This window comes from Balaenoptera physalus, assembly GCF_965194825.1.
Source record: "Balaenoptera physalus genome assembly, chromosome: 9".
Classification (NCBI taxonomy): Eukaryota; Metazoa; Chordata; class Mammalia; order Artiodactyla; family Balaenopteridae; genus Balaenoptera; species Balaenoptera physalus.
In genome coordinates this window covers 51,573,467-51,593,444 of record NC_138888.1, presented here as the reverse complement: position 1 = coordinate 51,593,444, position 19,978 = coordinate 51,573,467, and the positions used below count along the sequence as shown (strand labels likewise).

At 37.6% G+C, this 19,978-nt stretch overlaps 1 protein-coding gene across 5 annotated transcripts in view; it reads left to right on the top strand.

The window, feature by feature from the left end:
• The window catches only part of AFG1L (AFG1 like ATPase), a 224,103-nt gene that overhangs the window by 59,607 nt on the left and 144,518 nt on the right, over window positions 1-19,978 (top strand). For 4 of the 5 annotated variants that reach the window (XM_082475319.1, XM_082475318.1, XM_082475317.1 and 1 more), the window contains one exon: window positions 13,087-13,138. The exons of the other annotated variant lie outside the window; for it this stretch is intronic. In XM_082475319.1, coding sequence (XP_082331445.1) covers window positions 13,087-13,138 — 52 coding nt within the window. The remainder of the gene's footprint in view (window positions 1-13,086; window positions 13,139-19,978) is intronic. 5 annotated transcript variants of the gene reach the window in all.

Sequence of the window (19,978 nt, the reverse complement as noted above, 5' to 3'; positions counted from 1 at the left end):
ACAAGATATGAAAGTTTAAAGTATAAAGGTAAAGTTGGATACACTTGACTCCACTAAAATTTAAAACTTCTAGTCAACAATAAGCACCATAGAAAGGTGAAAAGGCGGACCACAGACTGGGAGAAAATATTTGCATCAAAAATAATTGACTAATAGATTGACTATAATAATTGACTATATATATCTAGAATATATAAAGAACTCCTACCAAAAATAGAAAAAAAAATCAAACAACTTAGTAGAAAAATGGACAAAGAAGAGTCTGTTTTGGGGTGATAACTAGCAGATGCCACAAAAATAGATAAGTAAATCAGAACGTATTTTTTAAAATGGAATGTTGGGATGATAAACTTCAAAATCAGGATTATTAACTCTGAGCAAGAAGGGCACAAAGGGGGGGCTTCAACTCTATCTAATGTGTTATTAAATTTTGGAATATATTTTTCAAAATATAAAGAGTTGATAAAGCTGAGTGGCAGGTAACCAGGTATTCAATATTTTCTCCAATTTAGCATGTTTATAATATTCCATAATAAAAGTATTTTTAAGTGTAACTGTGAGATATTTCAACAGGTTAGTTGATTTAAGAAAATAATTTTGAGGAAATTATAACTTTTCCTGATAATATAATTCTAGACTCTACTAGTTCAGCATTTGCTTCTTACAAATAGACTGAGTGAGGAAGGGGTATTATTAGCTCAAAAAGTACTCAGCAAGACATAAGGAATATCTTAGTAAGAGGTTTTTAGCGATGAAACTTCTTTCCTCCTTCTGAAATCTCATGAGCTGAGTTTTCTTGGCCTTAAATCTTTTTCATGAATGCCAGATGTTTCTGAGTTCTATGTACATTGGACTTAATCTTACCCCATGTTCAGCAGAGTTTGTCTTTTCCAGGTAATGTGTTCATTTTACATACTGGGGAAATAATTAACCAAGTGTCTTCTTGTCCTTTAGGAGATTAATTCATCTTCAGGGTGAGCACTGGGGAAAGAAGTTCTATTGTGTAGCTGGAAAAAGCAAATGATTTTTCATTTTACAGAAAAATTTATCATGCCTAACTAGAAAATGTATCTCTTTGTTTATCAGAATGCCCTGAATTATCATTTATAAATTCAGTTCAACAACAACAAGAAGAGTTGGTCCTCACTATGTACTAGGCTCCATGGAGCCAAGGATACAGGTGTTAATTAAGGTTAACGTTTTGTTATTTCAGTGATACCTTATTCAGTGGAAGAAATGGTCATAAACAGCTGTTTATAACTCAGTGAATTAAGTACAAAAATTCAGATGGGTATAAATGCATATGGGGACAGTCTTTGAAAACCCACTCTAAATAAAAGGATTTAAATTTATTTTATTCCATATTATTGCTTCACTTGAGACTTCTAATTCTGTTTCTCATAAAGAAATTTTATGAATCAAATTACTATTCCTTTACTCTTGAAGGACAAGTTTCTAAGGGTATACATCAAAATTAACAACATAAATCCCATAAAAAATATATGCTGGGCTTCCCTGGTGGCGCAGCAGTTAAGAATCTGCCTGCCAATGCAGGGGACACGGGCTCAAGCCCTGGGCCAGGAAGATCCCACACACCGCGGAGCAACTAAGCCCGTGCGCCACAGCTACTGAGCCTGTGCTCTAGAGCCCGCGAGCCACAACTACTGAGTACGCATGCCACAACTACTGAAGCCCGCATGCCTAGAGCCCGTGCTCCGCAACAAGAGAAGCCACTGCAGTGAGAAGCCTGCGCACCACAACGAAGAGTAGCTGCGGCTCGCCGCAATTAGAGAAAGCTCGCAGACAGCAGCAAAGACCCAACTCAAAAACAAAAAAATAAATAAATTAAAAAATAAATAAATTTAAAATGTATATATATGCAACAAATTTATATATTTAAGTTTATATGTATTAACTATTTGCCTCTAAGAAGGATCAATATAACTATGTTTAAAATTCCTTTTTCACATGTTAAAGAAATATATCAATTAAAAATATATTCAAGTTACTTTCACATTTGTCTTAAAATAGGTTGCTGCTCTGGTATATAGAATGGCTTTGCTATTTCAAATGTGTCCAGTTTCTGAATTGGTCATGTAACAGTTTCAGTATTACATAAATTCAGTATTATTCCTATAATAATGGACTGTTAATCAAATTAAATTCAATATTTACTATTTAAAGAGAATAATAAAATGTAAATAATGCACTCAAGATTAATATTTAAATAAACTTTATAAAACATTTCTGAGAATTATTATTCTATAAAGCTTCCACTTGTGCAAAAGTGTTATCACTTAAATAACAGCAGTTTTTGAAACTAAAATTGAGAAATCAAAATTACATTTGAAGAGAGACAAAGAAAAAAAAAGGTCTCAAGTTTCTTCTCAGATTCAGAATGTTCAATAGTAGGCTTGTGTGAAGACTGAATCAACCCTAAAGATAATTCTTTATTCTTTTCAGGATGTGGGAATGGTGGGGGGAAATCCAGCACATAAGAGAGGAAAATCAGGATGGATAGACAGGAGACTAGAAAAATCCCTTGGCAGAAAATATTTATGAAGAAGGGAAACAGGTATCTATTTTAAGGCTTGTTCACTTGGATCCACTGGCAACAAGGACATGGAGGAAGAAGTAGGGAGGAAAGCATGCTGGTAAGGGTGAGAATCTGAGTAAAGGGCAGTGGAAAGACCTCTTTTCAGATATAGGCCGACCCTTTGGTGAAGGGCATTGCTTTATTTGGAAAAGCCATAGGATGTGGTAGATTTTGATTTCTGTTCTAGTGATTTCATTCTCCTTATAAAGTTACCAGTCAATTAATCTAGTTCTAAATTGTTTAGATTTTTTTTTTCAGTTGTTTTTCCATAAATCTATTTAAGCCTGAAGCTTGGAGTTCTTCACCAGTTGCCTCCACATTTGCTGTTCCTAAAGATTCTCTATGAAGTTGGCATCTCTTAAGGATAACTCTAAGAAGCTATATTGTCTTTTAACAATATTAAGCTTTTCAGGAGTTAGATATTTGCCTTCAATTAGTTTTTTTAAGTTGGATAGTAATTCTGATTTTGCTTTATACAGTTTTGTTTATTTATTTATTTATTTATTTATTTTGGCTGCACCGGGTCTTAGTAGCAGCATGTGGGATCTTCAGTTGCGGCATGCGGACTTTTTGGTTGTGGCATGTGAACTCTTAGTTGCAGCACACATGTGGGATCTAGTTCCTGGACCAGGGATCGAACCCAGGCCCCCTGCATTGGGAGCACGGAGTCTTACCCACTGGACCATGAGGGAAGTCCCTATAATTGGTTTTTAACTGAGTGAAAACCTCTATTTGGAAACAAGAGAACTATAAAGAAAAACTGAGCAATTCCAATCCATGCCATCATCTCCAATGGAGATGTGCAGATATTAGGACCTGAACACTGAACACACATTTCAGGCCACACTGCCACAGCCATGTACAGCTTCTCCAGGAGAAGCATGAAGCTCCAAGGTAATCCATAGTCCCTTCATGGCAGTGAAGACCACCACAGAGCTGCCTTCAGTTACCTTTGCCCTGATGAACCACAAAAAGCCCCCACAAGTATTTCTCCCTGAACCACACTTCCACCTGGCAAGGGTGGCTTGTCAGCAGAGCAGGTAGTAGGTAGTGTTGTCTTTTCCTCCAGTTTCCTCCCATTCAATGCATTCTCCACACTGTATCAATAATGATATTTCTAACGGATAATCTGATTGGACCATTCTCCTGCTTAAGGCTTCTCAGTGCCCTCCAGAGAAAGTACAAACTCATTAGCATGTTCTATAGGGTCCTTGAGAGCCTGCCTGGTCCCTGCCTCTTGCCAGCCTCATCTGTCTTTGTTGTCTGCTGGCAATAAAAGCAGCAGCTATGACAAGCTACTTGAAGATTGTTAGACAAGACTGGGGCCTTCTCTTGCCTTTGGGTCTTTGTTAAGGCTGCCTGTGCCCCCATCTTTTTACTGTAGACCATCTCACATGGCCCACCTGGTGACCACATGCTCCTTTAGTAAATACCATGTCATTATTTTCTGGATCTTGTAGGTCTGCAGAACTTAGCTCACTGCCTGGTACAAAGTAGGTGATCAATGCTCAATCCATGTTTCTGGAATAAATGAAAAAAACATGAAGATTTGAATGAATAACAAAGCAATCACTGAAGATTCACAAAATAATTCTCTGCTGACTCTGAAGGCAATTGTCCTGGTGGCTGTGAGCCTATCCATACGTCTGTGTGAGAGCATAGGTGTCTCTGTGAGTTTTTTTGTTTTTTAAAATAATTAATTAATTTATTTATTTATTGGTTGTGTTGGGTCTTCGTTGCTGTGCACGGGCTTTCTCTAGTTGCGGTGAGCAGGGGCTACTCTTCGTTGCTGTGCGTGGGCTTCTCATTGTCGTGGCTTCTCTTGTTGCGGAGCATGGGCTCTAGGCACACAGGCTTCAGTAGTTATGGCACATGGGCTCAGTAGTTGTGGCTTGCGGGCTCTAGAGTGCAGGCTCAGTAGTTGTGGCGCACGGGCTTAGTTGCTCCACGGCATGTGGGATCTTCCCAGACCAGGGCTCAAACCCGTGTCTCCTGCATTGGCAGGCGGATTCTTAACCACTGCGCCACCAGGGAAGCCCTCTGTGAGTTTTTATATTCACTTGCTTCTCTGTGGACATGTTTGTGTTCTTATTTCCTCCATAGTGTCAGTTCTTTGAAAATCCAGGAGAAGCCTGGAAGGCCACTTTAATCCCTCAAATTCAGAACCTCAACTAGGTTCAGACTGAGGAATATTTTCCACATCCTTCTTCTGATAAACTCCAGGTAGGTTTGAGAATTATGCTTAAGTCCTGGACATCCCTCTGAACAAGTGGTGGACTGGAGTAGGTCACACCTAGCTTATCTTCTCCTAAGCTAGTCCAGAATTCGAATATCAGTTAGGAGTGAGTGAACTGGAAGGATTTGCTGAAGAAATTGCCTCCTGTCATTTGTTTCCCACTGACACACATAGGCACTTAGAAATGCTTGTTGCTTGAGTGCATGCAACAGTAAAAAGTCATTTGCATCTTCAAATTCTGTTATAATCAGAAATTGAGCCATTTTTATGCTAGTTGTAGAGGTTAAACTCTGCCCCCACACTTGTTATTTAGGTGCTTAAAAGGCTTAATTATACTAGTAAACTGAACAAATTGGTGTACTTTAGGTTACAAGGGTTCTTTTGCAAATCAACTGATGGTATTTCAAAAAAGATTTTCATTTAAAGAGAATTTGTGGGTGCTAACATATGGTTCAGTTTTTTAGTTTTAATGATCTTCTTAGAAACCTGAAGTGATCTACTTTTATTAAACAGTGGTCTATGTAGAGAATGATATAATGCTTGTTTTTAAAAGATGTAATTATGCTCAGTATTCCAGCTGGAATCACTGTCTCTATCATTTTAGGAGTTAGTAATGGAATGGTGAGGGGAGTAGGGAGAAACAGGAAAAGGAGCATTCCTGCATTTTAAACAAATTGAAACCAACTCTTTATGTTAAAGCATCACCCTTATTATCTAATTGTCCTAATGGAAATTATACTTGACTAGCAGGTAGACAGTAACCCAGAAAGGTGGAGGACATGCTGTTTTAATTTATAACTTTGATGAGAATCACCTTGGATTATTTTTAATGCTAGAATTTTAATATCATAAGGAACAAAGGATAAAGTTAGAATGATTAAATCAAAATATTTGGAATGATGGATGGCAAATGTTTACTTTGCAGAAGTTAAAGGAATAGTTTTGAAAGCAATTGTCTAAAATGCAAATATGTAGATATTTTTAGAATAATTTTAGACTTAGTTCAAAAGTAAAAGTAATACAGTAATTAATCACCTTACCAAATTCTGTTTTGTTTTTCGCAACTTTTTATTTTGAAAAATTTCAACAGTACACTTAAAACCACTAATGGTTAACATTTTGCCACATTTGTTTTCTTTTTCTCTCTCTCTCTCTCAATATTTTTTCTTTAATCATCTGAAAGTAAGTTGTAATATCATAACACTTGACCTCTAAAAACATCATTATGTATCTCCTAACAAGGACCTTTTCCTGAATAACTATATTACCATTATCACACCCAAGAAACTTAACATTGATGTAGTGATATCTAAAATAGGGCCACTCGATTTAGCAAACAAAAATACAGGATGTCCAGATAAACCTGAATTTCAGATAAATAATGAATAGTTTTTTAGTATATATATGTACCATGTGATATTTGGGACATACATGTACTAAAAAATTATTTGATATCAGTGTGAAATTCAAATTTAACTGGCATCCTGTATTTTATCTGGCATTCCTAAATATGAAGCCCATATTCAGGTTTCTTCAGTTGTCCCCCAAATGTTCTTTTAACTGTGTGTGTGTTTGAATCCAGTAATCATGCTTTACATTTGACTTTGTCTAATAAAATTTTGATAGAATAATTATCAGATATTTACTTTAAAAAATATAATCCTCACGTTCAAAAGATTCTCTGTGTGGAAGTGGGCTTTTATGTATATAAAATTCAAATCATAAATTTTTACTAAATTTAGTGGTTTGAAGTGCATCGCTAAATGCATAACAACTAGGACCCCAAACACTTGTGACATCAGCACATTTCTTTATTGGACAATTGGCAATTTATTCATATCATTTAAAAAAATTTTAATGACATTTTTCTGACAACTGCTTTTCTTATTATCCTCCCTTTTGATTTAGTATATAGTATTGTAATACTTATTATAGTAAGTCTCCTAAACTTGACATGCTCTCTTGACTAGATACCTATGAGTTTAGTTTTTTTGTTTTTTTAGATTCCACATATGAGTTCACACGTTGTCTTTCTCTGTCTGATTTATTTCTCATAGCATAATGCCCTCAGTGTCCATCAGTGTTGTCACAGATGTGGATTTCTTTCTTTTTTAATGGTTGAATAATTTACATTGTGTGTGTGTATAACACTTAAGTTGTTTCCACGTTTTGGCTATTGTAAATGATGCTGCAATGAAAAAGGAGTTGCAGATATATCTTTTTGAGCTAGTGTTTTCATTTGGATAAATTTCTAGAAGTGGAATTGCTAGATCATATGGTAGTTCTATTTTTAACTTTTTGAGGAACCTCCATACTGTTTTCCATAGTGGCTGCACCAATTTACATTCCTACCAACAGTGCATGAGGGTTCCCTTTCTCCACATCCTCATCAACACTAATTTCTTGTTTTTTTTGGTAATAGCCATTCTAACAGATGTGAGATGATATCTCGTTGTGGTTTTGATTTCATTTCCTGATGATTAGTGACGTTGAGCATCTTTTCACGTGCCTTTTAGCCATGTGTATGACTTCTTTGGAAAGAATGTCTATTCAGATTTTCTGACCGTCTTTTAATTGGATTGTTTTCTTGCTGTTGAGTTGTATGAGTTCTTTGTGTATTTTAGATACTAACCCTTTATCACATATGATTTGAAAATATTTTTTCTCATTTGGTAGGTTGCCTTTCCATTTTGTTGATTGTTTCTTTTGCTTTTTAGTTTGATAAGGTCCCATTTGTTTATTTTTGCTTTTGTTGCCTTTGCTTTTGATATTAAATCCAAAAAGTCATTGCTAAGACCAGTGTCAAGCAGCTCACCACCTGTGTTTTCTTTTAGGAGTTTTATGGTTTCAGGTCTTATGTTCAAGTCTATAATCCATTTTGAGTTGGTTTTTGTGTATAAGTAGTGGTCCAGTTTCATTTTTTTTTTCATGTGGCTGTCCAGTTTTCCCAACACCGTTTATTGAAGAAACTATCCTTGAATCTTGGCTCCTTTATAGACCCTTGGCTCCTTTGACCTTGGCTCCTTTGTATACCCTTGGCTCCTTTGATATAAATTAATTAATCATATATGTGTGGATTTATTTCTGGGCTCTCTGTTCTGTTCCATTGATCTGTGTGTCTGTTTTAATACCAATACCATACTGTTTTGATTACTATAGCTCTCTCTTGAGAATAGATACTTTCAGATACTTTTATAAATACTTATATCAAACCATTAATATGGCCTAGTAAAATATATTATGACATCACTTAGAATGCTTTCAGTTGTGCATAACAGAAAACCCAACTAAAACTAGGTCAAATAATACGAGTAATCATTGGCTCATGTAGAAGTCCAAGGATAAGTATGCTTCAGGTGCAGTGTATTAGGCCCCTGACTCCATTACTTACTTGGAGATCTTCTTGATCTTGCCCTCTTGATTATTTTGGCTTTGTGTTCAGCTTGGCTTATCTCAAAGTAGGAAACTAGCATCACATCTACACAGCATACTGCCCAGAAGACTAGAGCTTCTCTTTCACCTAGAGTTGAACAACAGAACTCTGCTTGACTGAATTTAGTCATAAGCTCACCCTTGAACCCCTCATCCGGTTGTAGAGGATAGAGCTGGGAGTGGGATCATTCTCACCTAAAGGACATGGCTACTGCACAGGTATAGAAGATTGTTGAGAACAATCTGAAAGCTCTGAGGCGTGCCCCTCCATTTTGTCAACAAATCTGTTTCGCTGGTTAGTTCACTCTTCTCTGTAACGATTCTCTAGAGCCTTCTTAGCTCCCTTCAAGCTGAACTACACTTCCCCTATCACTTTCAGCAGACGTCTACATCTTTATAAAGAGAAAACAGAAGGCGTTGGGTTGGACCTCCTTCAACTTCCTATATGAAATTGCAATCCCAGAAGTCTGGGTGGACGTGAGGGAATGTGAGCAAAAGTCAATATCTTAGTATGAGGTTTTTCTATTTTTAGCTATCCTTCCATCATTTATTTCTAATTTTATTCCATTTTGGTTGGAGTACAGTGATTCTTTGGAGTTTATTGAGGTTTCCTTTATGGCTTGGAATATGCACAGTATTTGAAAATGTGCTCCATGTTCTTGAATGTATTCTTGATTTGTTTGGTAGAGTTTGTATAGATATAAAATAGCTTAAGTGTACATTAATGTTGTTCAGATCTTTGAGAAGGGTGTGTCAAAGGGTGCGATGTTTCTTCTTCGTGGTCCATAGGTTTGGATAGAAGCAGGTATCAGTACATGAAGTTTACAGTCTTCAGCATGAGTGAGTGGGCCTTGTGATTAGGTGTGCAGAGGTGGGCAGTGAGTGGGAACTCCCCAGTGCTGTGTCCTGCACCCAACAGATAAGGAAATGGCTGGTTGTAGAGTTGATGTGGCTTACCCAGAGTCACATAGCTAATAAGTAGCCAAACCAGAATTTGTACCCAGATCTTTTGAGTTCAACTCTAATACTATTTCCTTATATCTTTTATGCTTAGTGGAGGTAGGTGATAGCTTTCCACGGTCTTCCAACATCATCCTTAAGCTTACCATCTGCACAATCTGTAATACAGTATCACTGGATCCTTATCAAAAACACATTAGAGAAGGTGTCATCATCCTACTTCACAAATTCCCTAAGATATAAGTAACATGACAAATCTTACAACCGGTCACTGGAGAAACTTATTCATGTTCAGATCTTCAAGTCTTTGTCTAGTTAGTGTTAAGTGTGTGTATTTTAGAGGTTGGGCATGTATCAGAGTTCTGTCAGGAAACTGTTCACAGCACTTTAAAGACTGAATCAAGAGATGACTTAGTCATGGGCAGGGCAGGCCTAAGGCAGCAAACAAAGGATGGAGGAGTGAAGGAGGAGCCTGCAGAGAGCTGTAGCTGTGGCATGAGGACCTAATGATTCTGGAGGGATGCAGCTCTGCTAGAGACACAGCACTGAAGCAGGGAAGCAACGGGAGAGAATGACCCGGATTTCTCTCCACGCCCTCCCTCCTATCTCCTGCAAGTAGTGCCTCCCAGGGGCTGAACCCAGCTAGCAGCCAGCCAGCAAGGTTGCCCCCTAGGGTAGAGAGCAGGATGAAGAGGCTTGTGGAGGATGGGAGCACATGTAGAACCCCAGCACCCAGGAACTATGCCAGGGTGGAGTGCTCGGAGACATAGGAACACATTACAGGAAATTAAAACATTGGGAAAGGAAATTTAATGGACCTGAAAAATACGGTAAATTGTGAGAAAATGTAAATTAGGAGCATGTAAATTATGTGGGTGCCTGTGTAGTTATTTTGAAGAAAACTGTGTGAACCTAACTCTCCCTGAATTGACCACTATGAATAAAGAATTAAAAAACTTCTTCAGGACCCATTTTACAGCCTTCTAAATAGTCTTTCTGTTCTCCATTCAATCCTCTGATTTTCCCCTTAAAATATAGATTTTTTAATCCTTTGAGATAATTTCAATAATTTTTGGAAGACTGAAATTTTATGAGGAGAAAACTAACCTGCCTCTCCAAGTGAAAATACTTGGTGTGTATATAACATAGTTTAGATAGGTGATGTCTAACATTTATTGTTAGAGGAGTATCCATTGTGTTTATCAATTTATTTGGAGTAAAATCTGCTTCTTAAACAGTATTTATGCCATACGAGATATTTGTGATCTCAGATGTTTGAGAATCTTTTCCTTTGATACTCTATAACCATATCTCTTTATCATCTTCTAAATATTGCCATAAAATATAATATAATATAAATTATATATGTAATAGATAATGTACTATAATATTTGCCAAAGTGCTCTTTCAAAAATACGTTGAGTTTGGGTAAAACAGAAGATAGGCCCAAGTGATTTTTTTTTTTTTTTTTTTTTTTTAGCAGCGTTGAGCTCTTCCCATGTCATCATTTCCCCCCATCTTTGTTAAATTTTTGGCTTGAACTTCATTGATTCAGCATATGTTGATTATATCATGACTAGATCCCGGACTGTTTCTACAAAATGTGATGTGAAGAATTGCTATAACATTTCCAGTTACCTTATGCAAAAAGTTGCTTTCAAAAGATTTCTAATACATAGAACATACTTAGAGATTATTAGGTTGTATTTAAGTTTTCTAATTTGAAGCTGTTCTAAAGTTATTGAGGAGCATGATGCTTTTTTTCTGGCAAATTGAAAATAGAATAACCAATGTACAAGAATTGTTCATATAAGATATTACAACAAGACAAATTAAGAGGTTTTGTCAGGAGTGGCATCTGTTTTGAGTTGAGATTTAAGAATAGATGGAGAGTTAATGTGCAGAGGAACACAGGGAAGGCATCCACCTGGCAGAATCAAAGCAAAGAAGGTCCTTTTGCCTAAACCATGGGTGAAGGTTCTTTTGGAAGGGGCGTGCTGGAGTCAGAGGCTGGATTTATAGAGAAAGCTGAGGGACAGGAAAGCGAGAGAGGTTTCTGAGGCATGCTGGAGTGAATCCACAGATTAAAAAACAAAAGCATTAGGTAGTGGATCCTGAAGTCTAGCTTTTGAAAATGTTCTCTGTCAAAATATTGACTGCTCTGGTTGGTGCTAAGTGGCATAACCTTCGCTTCTTTCTGCTTTTACCCTTTCTGAACTCTCTCAGCTCTGGCTCACCTTGGTTTTTGCACAGGTGTCTAGGAACTGTCATAGAGTTTGAAGGTTACTCTTCTAAGTGGAGCAAAATTCAGGAAGGTAATTTGGGTTGATAATAATATCAGGCAAAGAGAAATTCCATTTTGTTTCTTCCTTTGAGGCCTCCATCCTCCTGTTTTGGTCTGGACTTGATTGCTTTCTTGTCCTGCTTGTGCCACTGTGGTTCTAGAGAGCAGCCCTCCGTCTTACCAGGGCATTCTCCCCAGGATCCTCTGTGTTTCATGGAGCCTAGGTGTTCCTATTTCTGTTGGGGAGGGTTTTTTGAGACCCTGTATGTATGGAATGTCAGTTTCCCATTTTCACACTTGATGGATAGATTGGATGGATTAGATTGGAAATCACTGTCCCTCAAACTTTATTCAAGTTTTTATCGGTTGTTTGTGACCTGTCTCCAGCCACCCGCCCCCCACCACCTTTCCCCCTGAATGCCCACCCCACTGCCACCTTGGACATTTGTAGGATTTCCTTTATATCCCTGGTGTCTGAAATTTCAGGATTGTGACTTGGTATGGGTCTTATTTCCCTCATTGTGTTGGACACTTATTCTGTCCTCCCAATCTTGAAATTTCGTCCTTCAGATCTGAGAAAAATCTTAGGTAATTTCCTCCTCTCTTTTTTCTCTATTTTCTCTTTCTGGAATTCCTTTTGGTCAGATATTGGACCTCCTGAATTAATCGTGTAATTTTCTTATATTTTCCATCTTTCATTGTTATTGTTTATTTGTTGTATTTCTTTAACATTTCCTCAAGCTTATCTTCTAATACCTTTTCTGGAATTTTGTTTCTGCTACCATATGTTAAATTTCAAAGTACTCTCTTTTGTTCTTAATATTGCTTTTAAAAATTGCATTTTGTTCCTGCTTTATAGTTTTAATAACTTCTTTTATTTTCCTCAGCATATTAATTATATTGGTTACAGTTTTATTTTGAAGTTTCCTTTTGCTGTGTGTGTAGTCTCTGTTTCCTTGGAGTTTTTTGCCCCCTGTATATTTGCTGTGGTCTCCAACTTTCATAATGGGAGTTTTTGGGGTGTTTTTTCAAATTTCTATTGATTCTTGGCTGTCAATTCGTTTTAGAGTCTTTTCAGATACTAATGAGCTGATTGAAGGCTCCATCTTAAGAGGTTTGTTGACTAGTATGCTTTACTGTAAGGTGATCTGATAGGGGCCCAGTTCTTTCTTTGGGAGAAACCCACACTAGGTGCCTTTGGGCCTTTATTTCTGGAAACCATTCACTTTCTTTAGAAGAAGTCTTCTGATCTCTTGCTTGCTGGGAATGAGCTAGGCTGTCATTGTTTGGGGAGCCCATTTGGGAAAGAGGGGGAAGATTACATGGTTAGTAAATTGTGAAGTGGATGTAAACTTAAGTTGTGTGACTTCAGAGCCTTGCTCTGAGCTACTATGATTCTTGCCTCCTATATTAAAACCTAAGTGGGGCTTCATAGCCTTTTATATCAAGTTTTTTGTACTTACTGTGTGCAGTAGCCCATTTCAGTCCTGTATATATAGCACGGTTAGGAACACTATGTATATGATGATATTCGATTATTTCCATGTTGGAGATTTATAATTTGTTCTTAATTTGCAGCTTTTTTCAAGGAGCAAACCTCCAAGGGGCCTGTATGTTTATGGAGATGTTGGTAAGTGTGTTAAAATAAGTTTTAAGTGGTCCAAACAAAAAGTTTCCCAGCTTTCACTCAGGGATAACTTCCATTTCTATCCCTCAGTACACTACCAGCAGGAACAGGATGAGGTGAGGTAAAATAGGAGAGAGGAGAGGAGTGCAGTTATCTTAGTTTTTACTTTTATTTCTCATAGGGTGACTGCAGTTGAAGGCAGGGTTAGTTAGCATGTTAGGGTGCAAACATTATTTAATGTACAAAGTGAGTTGATCTCAGGGAAGGAAGTCATTTCTAGATAGGTTATTAGATAAACCAGAATCTCATTGCTCAGTGCTATTTGACTCAGGTTAATAACTTAAAAAAAAAAATAAGCTGTTTGTTTTTACTTTTTAAAAAAAATAAATTTATTTATTTACTTATTTTGGCTGCGTTGGGTCTTCGTTGCTGTGCGCGGACTATCTCTAGTTGCGGCGAGTGGGGGCTGCTCTTCGTGGCAGTGCGTAGGCTTCTCATTGTGGTAGCTTCTCTTGTTGAGGAGCACGGGCTCTAGGCGTGTGGGCTTCAGTAGTTGTGGCGCTCGGGCTCAGTAGTTGTGGCTCGTGGGCTCTAGAGTGCAGGCCCACTAGTTGTGGTGCACAGGCTTAGTTGCTCTGCGGCATGTGGGATCTTCCCTGACCAGGGCTCGAACCCCTGTCCCCTGAATTGGCAGGCGGATTATTAACCATTGCGCCACCAGGGAAGTCCCTGAATAGACGTTCTTAACATATGAGTGGTAACATTTCCTTGGTCTCCCACTTCCATGCACTGGGCACAAAGACTCACATTTTCTTGGAAACCTTATGAGCTGTCACTTACTTTCTGGATTTTCCTAATCAGTTAACGTCTTGCTTCTTCCCTGACTTCATTCTTGCTGAAGTTGTCTGTTTTCTGGTTTCTATTTCCTTCAATCAAATCTTTTTCTCCAGTTTTAAACCTCTCCCTGGTTACCCACCTTCACTGATGTCATGAAGGTGGCTCCTCCTTCCTCTGACCTTATGGCTTGTCATTCAGTTCTTTACATACTCAAAATGCACATTTAATGTAACGAGATCAACAAATTTGCATTGTGAGGAAGTGGCGGCAGAGGTTCGTTATCTTAATAAGAATTTTAGGGTAAGAAAAATAATAGAAGTTGAATAAGTAGTTATACTGCCTTAGAGAGCAAACTGTTCTTTTCTGGGTCCTCCCTCTTCTTCTGATTTGTTTACTAATGCCTCTAAATGCCTGTTTTACATTTATAGATTTAGCAAATCTAATATAAAGGGAATTAGTTAGTATCTAAAAAGCGAATGATAGAGATTCTTCAAGTTCTTCAAACTTGCAGATTTTAAAAATGTGAAAGAAGCTCAAACTATTCTTTTTCTAAGTTCATTGGCTAATTGGTATTTTTGAGACCAATGTATGCTTCTTATTTAGAATCTAATTTATACCAGGTACTTGAGCAGTTTTATGTGTCTGCACCTTTGGGCACCGCTAGCAGATATCATTCTGTTGTCATCTCTCATTTTTTGCCTCTTTGGAGAACGTTTACTTCCTATACCTTCACTTTCATGTTCTGTCATTGCTAAAATCAGCATCTTTGTTCCTCCTGTTACCTTAACCACTTAACCATAAATGGAGATGATTAGTAAGGCACAACTGTTTCCACTTCTACAAAAGGACTTAAAAAAAAAACAACAACAACTATGAAAGTTGTTGGATTTTTAGTTTGGAAAATACAGCCATATTCTAATGAATTGAAGGGAGGTACAATAAACGTAATTTATCTGAATGTTTGAAGGGATTAGAAAAGATGTGTAACACGGGATATTCACAGAGGCTGGGTGTGTGGCAATCTTTGGCTAGAAACATCTTCATAATGTAGAGAGGGGAAGAGAAAGGAATTCTGAAATAAGTGAGATGAACATTTTGGTGGCCATACTCAGTTTAGTTTAGAATACTTACAAAATAGGTAATAAAAGATAGGTCAAATTCTCACTTTGGGGGGGCTCGCTGGCTGGGAGAATAGCCTCAGAATGCCTTTACAAGCTCTTATTCTTTATTATTTTTCTTTTTTAGACTTGGGAAACAGATATTAAATTTTAAAGAGACTTGGTGGAAAAGAGATGTCTGTTTCATAGCATCCCTTTCCCTCTCCTTATTCATGCCCTTGGCTTGGACTCTGTCATGCCCACTTCACTCTACTCTATCTTCATAGGTATGTTGAGATGATTGACTCAAATGGACCCTCAATACGGGAACCCCAGGAGCATTGATATCATCATGGTTCAATCTTGAAATGTTTTCATTAATAAAATGCTTATCATATCTCACGCAAAAGTCAAAAGCTGCAGTAGTAGTATTTTGTGGCTTCATTCTTACCCTACAGCTGGCTTTCTTACAACAAGGTTTCAGCTCTAGACTAGCAGAATGAGTGGTGATGGCAGGGTTAATGATTTCTCCCGTACATTAGAAGAGAATAAAGTACATTTTTGTTTGTCAGTCCCTTTTTTGCTGTCTCCTGGTTTAACCTTACCTGTTTCACATTGGTAATTTCACCAGTGGAAAGGTAGACTGGTTTTAAGGTTAGGAGTTGGAAAGCAAAATTCTTCTCGGGTGGGAGGCAGTGGTGGAGGTATTACCACTTCCAGCTCCTTCTGCAGGGGGTCAGCTGTGAAAAGGGCACCACTAGAGGGGGCTCTCGAGTAGTCATTTTTTGGCTTCCCAAATATAGGCTTAAAAGTTAGAATTTAAAAGATTTTTAGGTTTTATAAATGACTCCCCTAGTAAGAATCTTATCCTGAGAAAATTACAAGGTTTTATTTAGGATTCTGTAGAGACCAAAGCAAAATTATGAAGCAGGTGAAATTTAGTGCTGGTTTCTTCCCTACTTTTTTCCAACATCTGTCCTCATTCTTCCAGTCACTTGACAAATGCTTGTTGAGCACTTGCCTTGTGCCAGGCAGTCTATTGTTTCTGGAAATGTAATGGTGAATAAAAGCAGACACAGCCTTTGCTCACCCAAAGCTTACACACTGTGGCAATGGCTTTGAAACATTTTTGAAAATGACTCACAGTAAGTACTATATTTTACATCCGGAGGTAGTATATGCTTGGGTGTGTGCACACCACACACATATGTATACATACATACTTATAAACATCTTTGTCCTGTAGGATTTCCTACAGCTTGGATTTTGCTGATGCATCTCTGTGGTGTGATGTGAGTCTTCCAACTTTGTCTTTTTCAAGATTATTTTGGCTATTCTGTAGCCTTTGCATTTCCATGTTCATTTTAGAATAAGCTTGTTCATTTCTTTAAAAAAAAATCCTGGGATTTTGATTGGGATTATGTTGAAGCTATAGAGCAATGTCTACAGAGAATTGATAACTTAAAATATTGAGTATTCCAATCTATGAGCATGGTATATTTCTTCATTTTAAAACATCTTCTTTATTTCTTTATTTCTTTATTTTTGGCTGCGTTGGGTCTCTGTTGCTGCGCGCCGGCTTTCTCTAGTTGCGGCGAGTGGGGGCGACTCTTCACTGTGGTGCGCGGGCTTCTCATTGCGGTGGCTTCTCTTGTTGTGGAGCATGGGCTCTAGGCATGTGGGCTTCAGTAGTTGTGGCTCACGGGCTCTAGAGCGCAGGCTCAATAGTTGTGGCGCACGGGCTTAGTTGCTCCTTGGCATGTGGGATCTTCCTGGACCAGGGCTCGAACCTGTGTCCCCTGCATTGGCAGGCAGATTCTTAACCACTGCGCCACCAGGGAAGTCCCTGAAATATCTTCTTTAATTTCTCTCAGTGGGGTTTTGTAGTTTGTAGTGCAGAGGTTTGCCATATTTTTTGATAAATTTATTCCCGGATATTTTACTGCAAATGGTATTGTATGTTAACATTTAAATTTCCAGTTGATCACTGCTAGTGTATAGAATCAATTGATTTTTTTGATGACCTTTCTAAATTCAATTATTAACTCTTATAATTATTAACTCTTATAACTCCTGGTTATTGGGTAGCTTCTTCAGGATTTTTTGTGAACATAATCATATCTGTGAATAAAGACAATTTAACTTTTTCCTTTACAATTTCTATGCCTTCTAGTTCTTTTTCTTGCCTCATTGCATTAGCTAGGATGCAGTACAATGTTGAATAGAAGTCATGAGAGTGGATGTCCTTGCCTTGTGTCAAATTTTAGGGGAGAAGTGTTCAGTCTTCCCTAGTTAAGTATGATGTTAACTGTAGGGTGTGTGTGTGTGTGTGTGTGTGTTTAATGTATTAGTTTCTTTTATTGTGGCAACATATATATAATATAAAATTTATCATTTTAACTGTACAGTTCAGTGGCATTAAGTACATTGACATTGTTATGCAAACATCACCACTATTCATCTCCAGAACATTTTTATCTTCCCAAACTGAAACTCTGTACCTATTAAACAATAACACCCATTCTATAACCCCCTCCTTCCCAGTCCCTGGCAACCACTGTTCTACTTCTGTCTCTATGAATTTGATGACTCTAGGGACCTCATGTAAGTGGGATGATATAATATTTATCCTTTTGTTTCTGGCTTATTTCACCTAGCATAGTATCTTCAAGATTCATCCATGTTGTAGCATATGTCAGAATTTCATTCTTTTTTTTTCTTTTTTTTTTTTCATTCTTTTTTAAGCCTGAATAATATTGCATTATATTGTATATACCAATTTTGTTTATCCATTCATCTGTCGATGGATGTTTGGGTTGTTTCCATCTTCTGACTTCTGTGAATAATGCTGCTATAAACATTGATGAACAAATATTTGTTTGAATCCCAGCTTTCAATTCTTTTGTGTATATCCAGAAGTGGAATTGCTGGATCATATGGTCATTCTGTGTTTAATTTTTTGAGGAACTGCCACACTGTTTTCAATAGCAGCTGCACAATTTTACATTCCCACCAGTAATATACAAGGGTCTCCATTTTTCCACACCCTTATCAATACATTATTTTCTGTTTGTTTGTTGTTTTCATAATAGCTATCCTAATGGATGTGAAGTGGTATCTCACTGTAGTTTTGTTTTGCAATTTTCAAATAATTGGTGATATTGAGCATCTTTTCAGTGTAGGTTTTTTGGTATTTGTCCTTTATGAGGTCGAGGAAGTCTGCTTCTTTTCCTAGTTTGCTGAGAGTTTTTATCATGTATGTGTGTTGAATTTTGTCAAAATTTTTTTCAAACGTTGTGAGGATTATATAATTTTTATATGTTGAATTTTATTTTGACAGGGAGTTAAATAAGTTACTTGCATGCCAGTTTGATTCATTTGAAGTTTTTTTTTAATTGAAAATTTCATTGAGATAATTATAGATTCACATACAGTTATAAGAAGTAATTCAGAGAGATCTGTATACACTCATTTCCCCTCTAAGGCAACATTTTGCAAAACTATAGTAAAAATATCACAACCAGGATATTGACATTGATACAATTCACCAATCTTGTTCAGATTTCTCCAGTTTTACTTGTATAGTCATCCCTTGGTATCCACAGGGGATTGGCTCTAGGGGTCCCCAAGGATATCAAAATTTGGTGATATTCAGGTCCCTTATATAAAATGGCCTAGTACAAGGAATACAGTCAGCACTCTGTATCCACGAGTTTCACATCAGCTGTGCTGTACTCATTTATGTGTGTATTTAGTTCTGTACACTTTATCACCTCTGTAGGTTCATGTATCCACCACCACAGTCAAGATACTGAACAACTGTATCACCACAAGAATCCCTTGTATTGCCCATAATTTTATAACCATACATATCCACACTCCATTTCTACATCCTGGCAGTCACTAATCTGTTCTCCATTTCTAAAATTCTGTCATTTCAAAAACGTTATATAGGGCTTCCCTGGTGGCGCAGTGGTTAAGAGTCCACCTGCCAATGCAGGGGACATGGGTTCGAGCCCTGGTCCGGGAAGATCCCACATGCCGCGGGGCAGCTAAGCCCGTGCACCGCAACTACTGAGCCTGCGCTCTAGAGCCCGCGAGCCATAACTACTGAGCCTGTGAGCCTAGAGCCCGTGCTCCACAACAAGAGAAGCCACCGCAATGAGAAGCCGTGCACCACAACGAAGACCCAACACAACCAAAAACAAAAACAAATAAATAAATTAATTTAAAAAAAAGATTAAATGGAGACAAATCAATTTAAAAAAATGTTATATAAATGAAAAAGTATGTAACTTTTTAAGATTGGCTTTGGTTTTTTTTTCCCCTCAGTGTAATTCATTGGAGAGTCATTCAAGTTGTTGTATGTATCAGTATCTCTGGAAATTGTTTATCACACAGTTTCCTAGTGGTTCATAACACAGCTTCCCTTGCCTCACATCATGAAGTATAACCCTACTCATGAGCAGCTATTATTCAGCCAAAGACTCAAGAGTGTCCACCTGTTGGTTTCTGGAGCTCTTTCATTATATAGCTTCCTCCTCTCTGGCACTTTGCCTTGCAAATTTCACCTACGTTTTGGACTCCCATAATCCTGATCTCTCTTAATTCAACTCACTCAGACCTGGGTGTTCTACTTGGATTCACCTTCTCTGTGCAGCAATCTGGAAGGTGCCTCCAAGCTAAAAGTTGGAGTGACATAGGGCTCATCTTCTTAATCCAGTTGTCTGTTGATGGGCACTTGGGTTGCTTCCATGTCCTGGCTATTGTAAATAGTGCTGCTGTGAACATTGGGATGCATGTATCTTTTCAAGTTGGTGTTTTCATTGTTTCCAGATATATACCCAAGAGTGGAATTGCTGGATCACATGGTAGTTCTATTTTTAGTTTTTTAAGGAGTCTCCATACT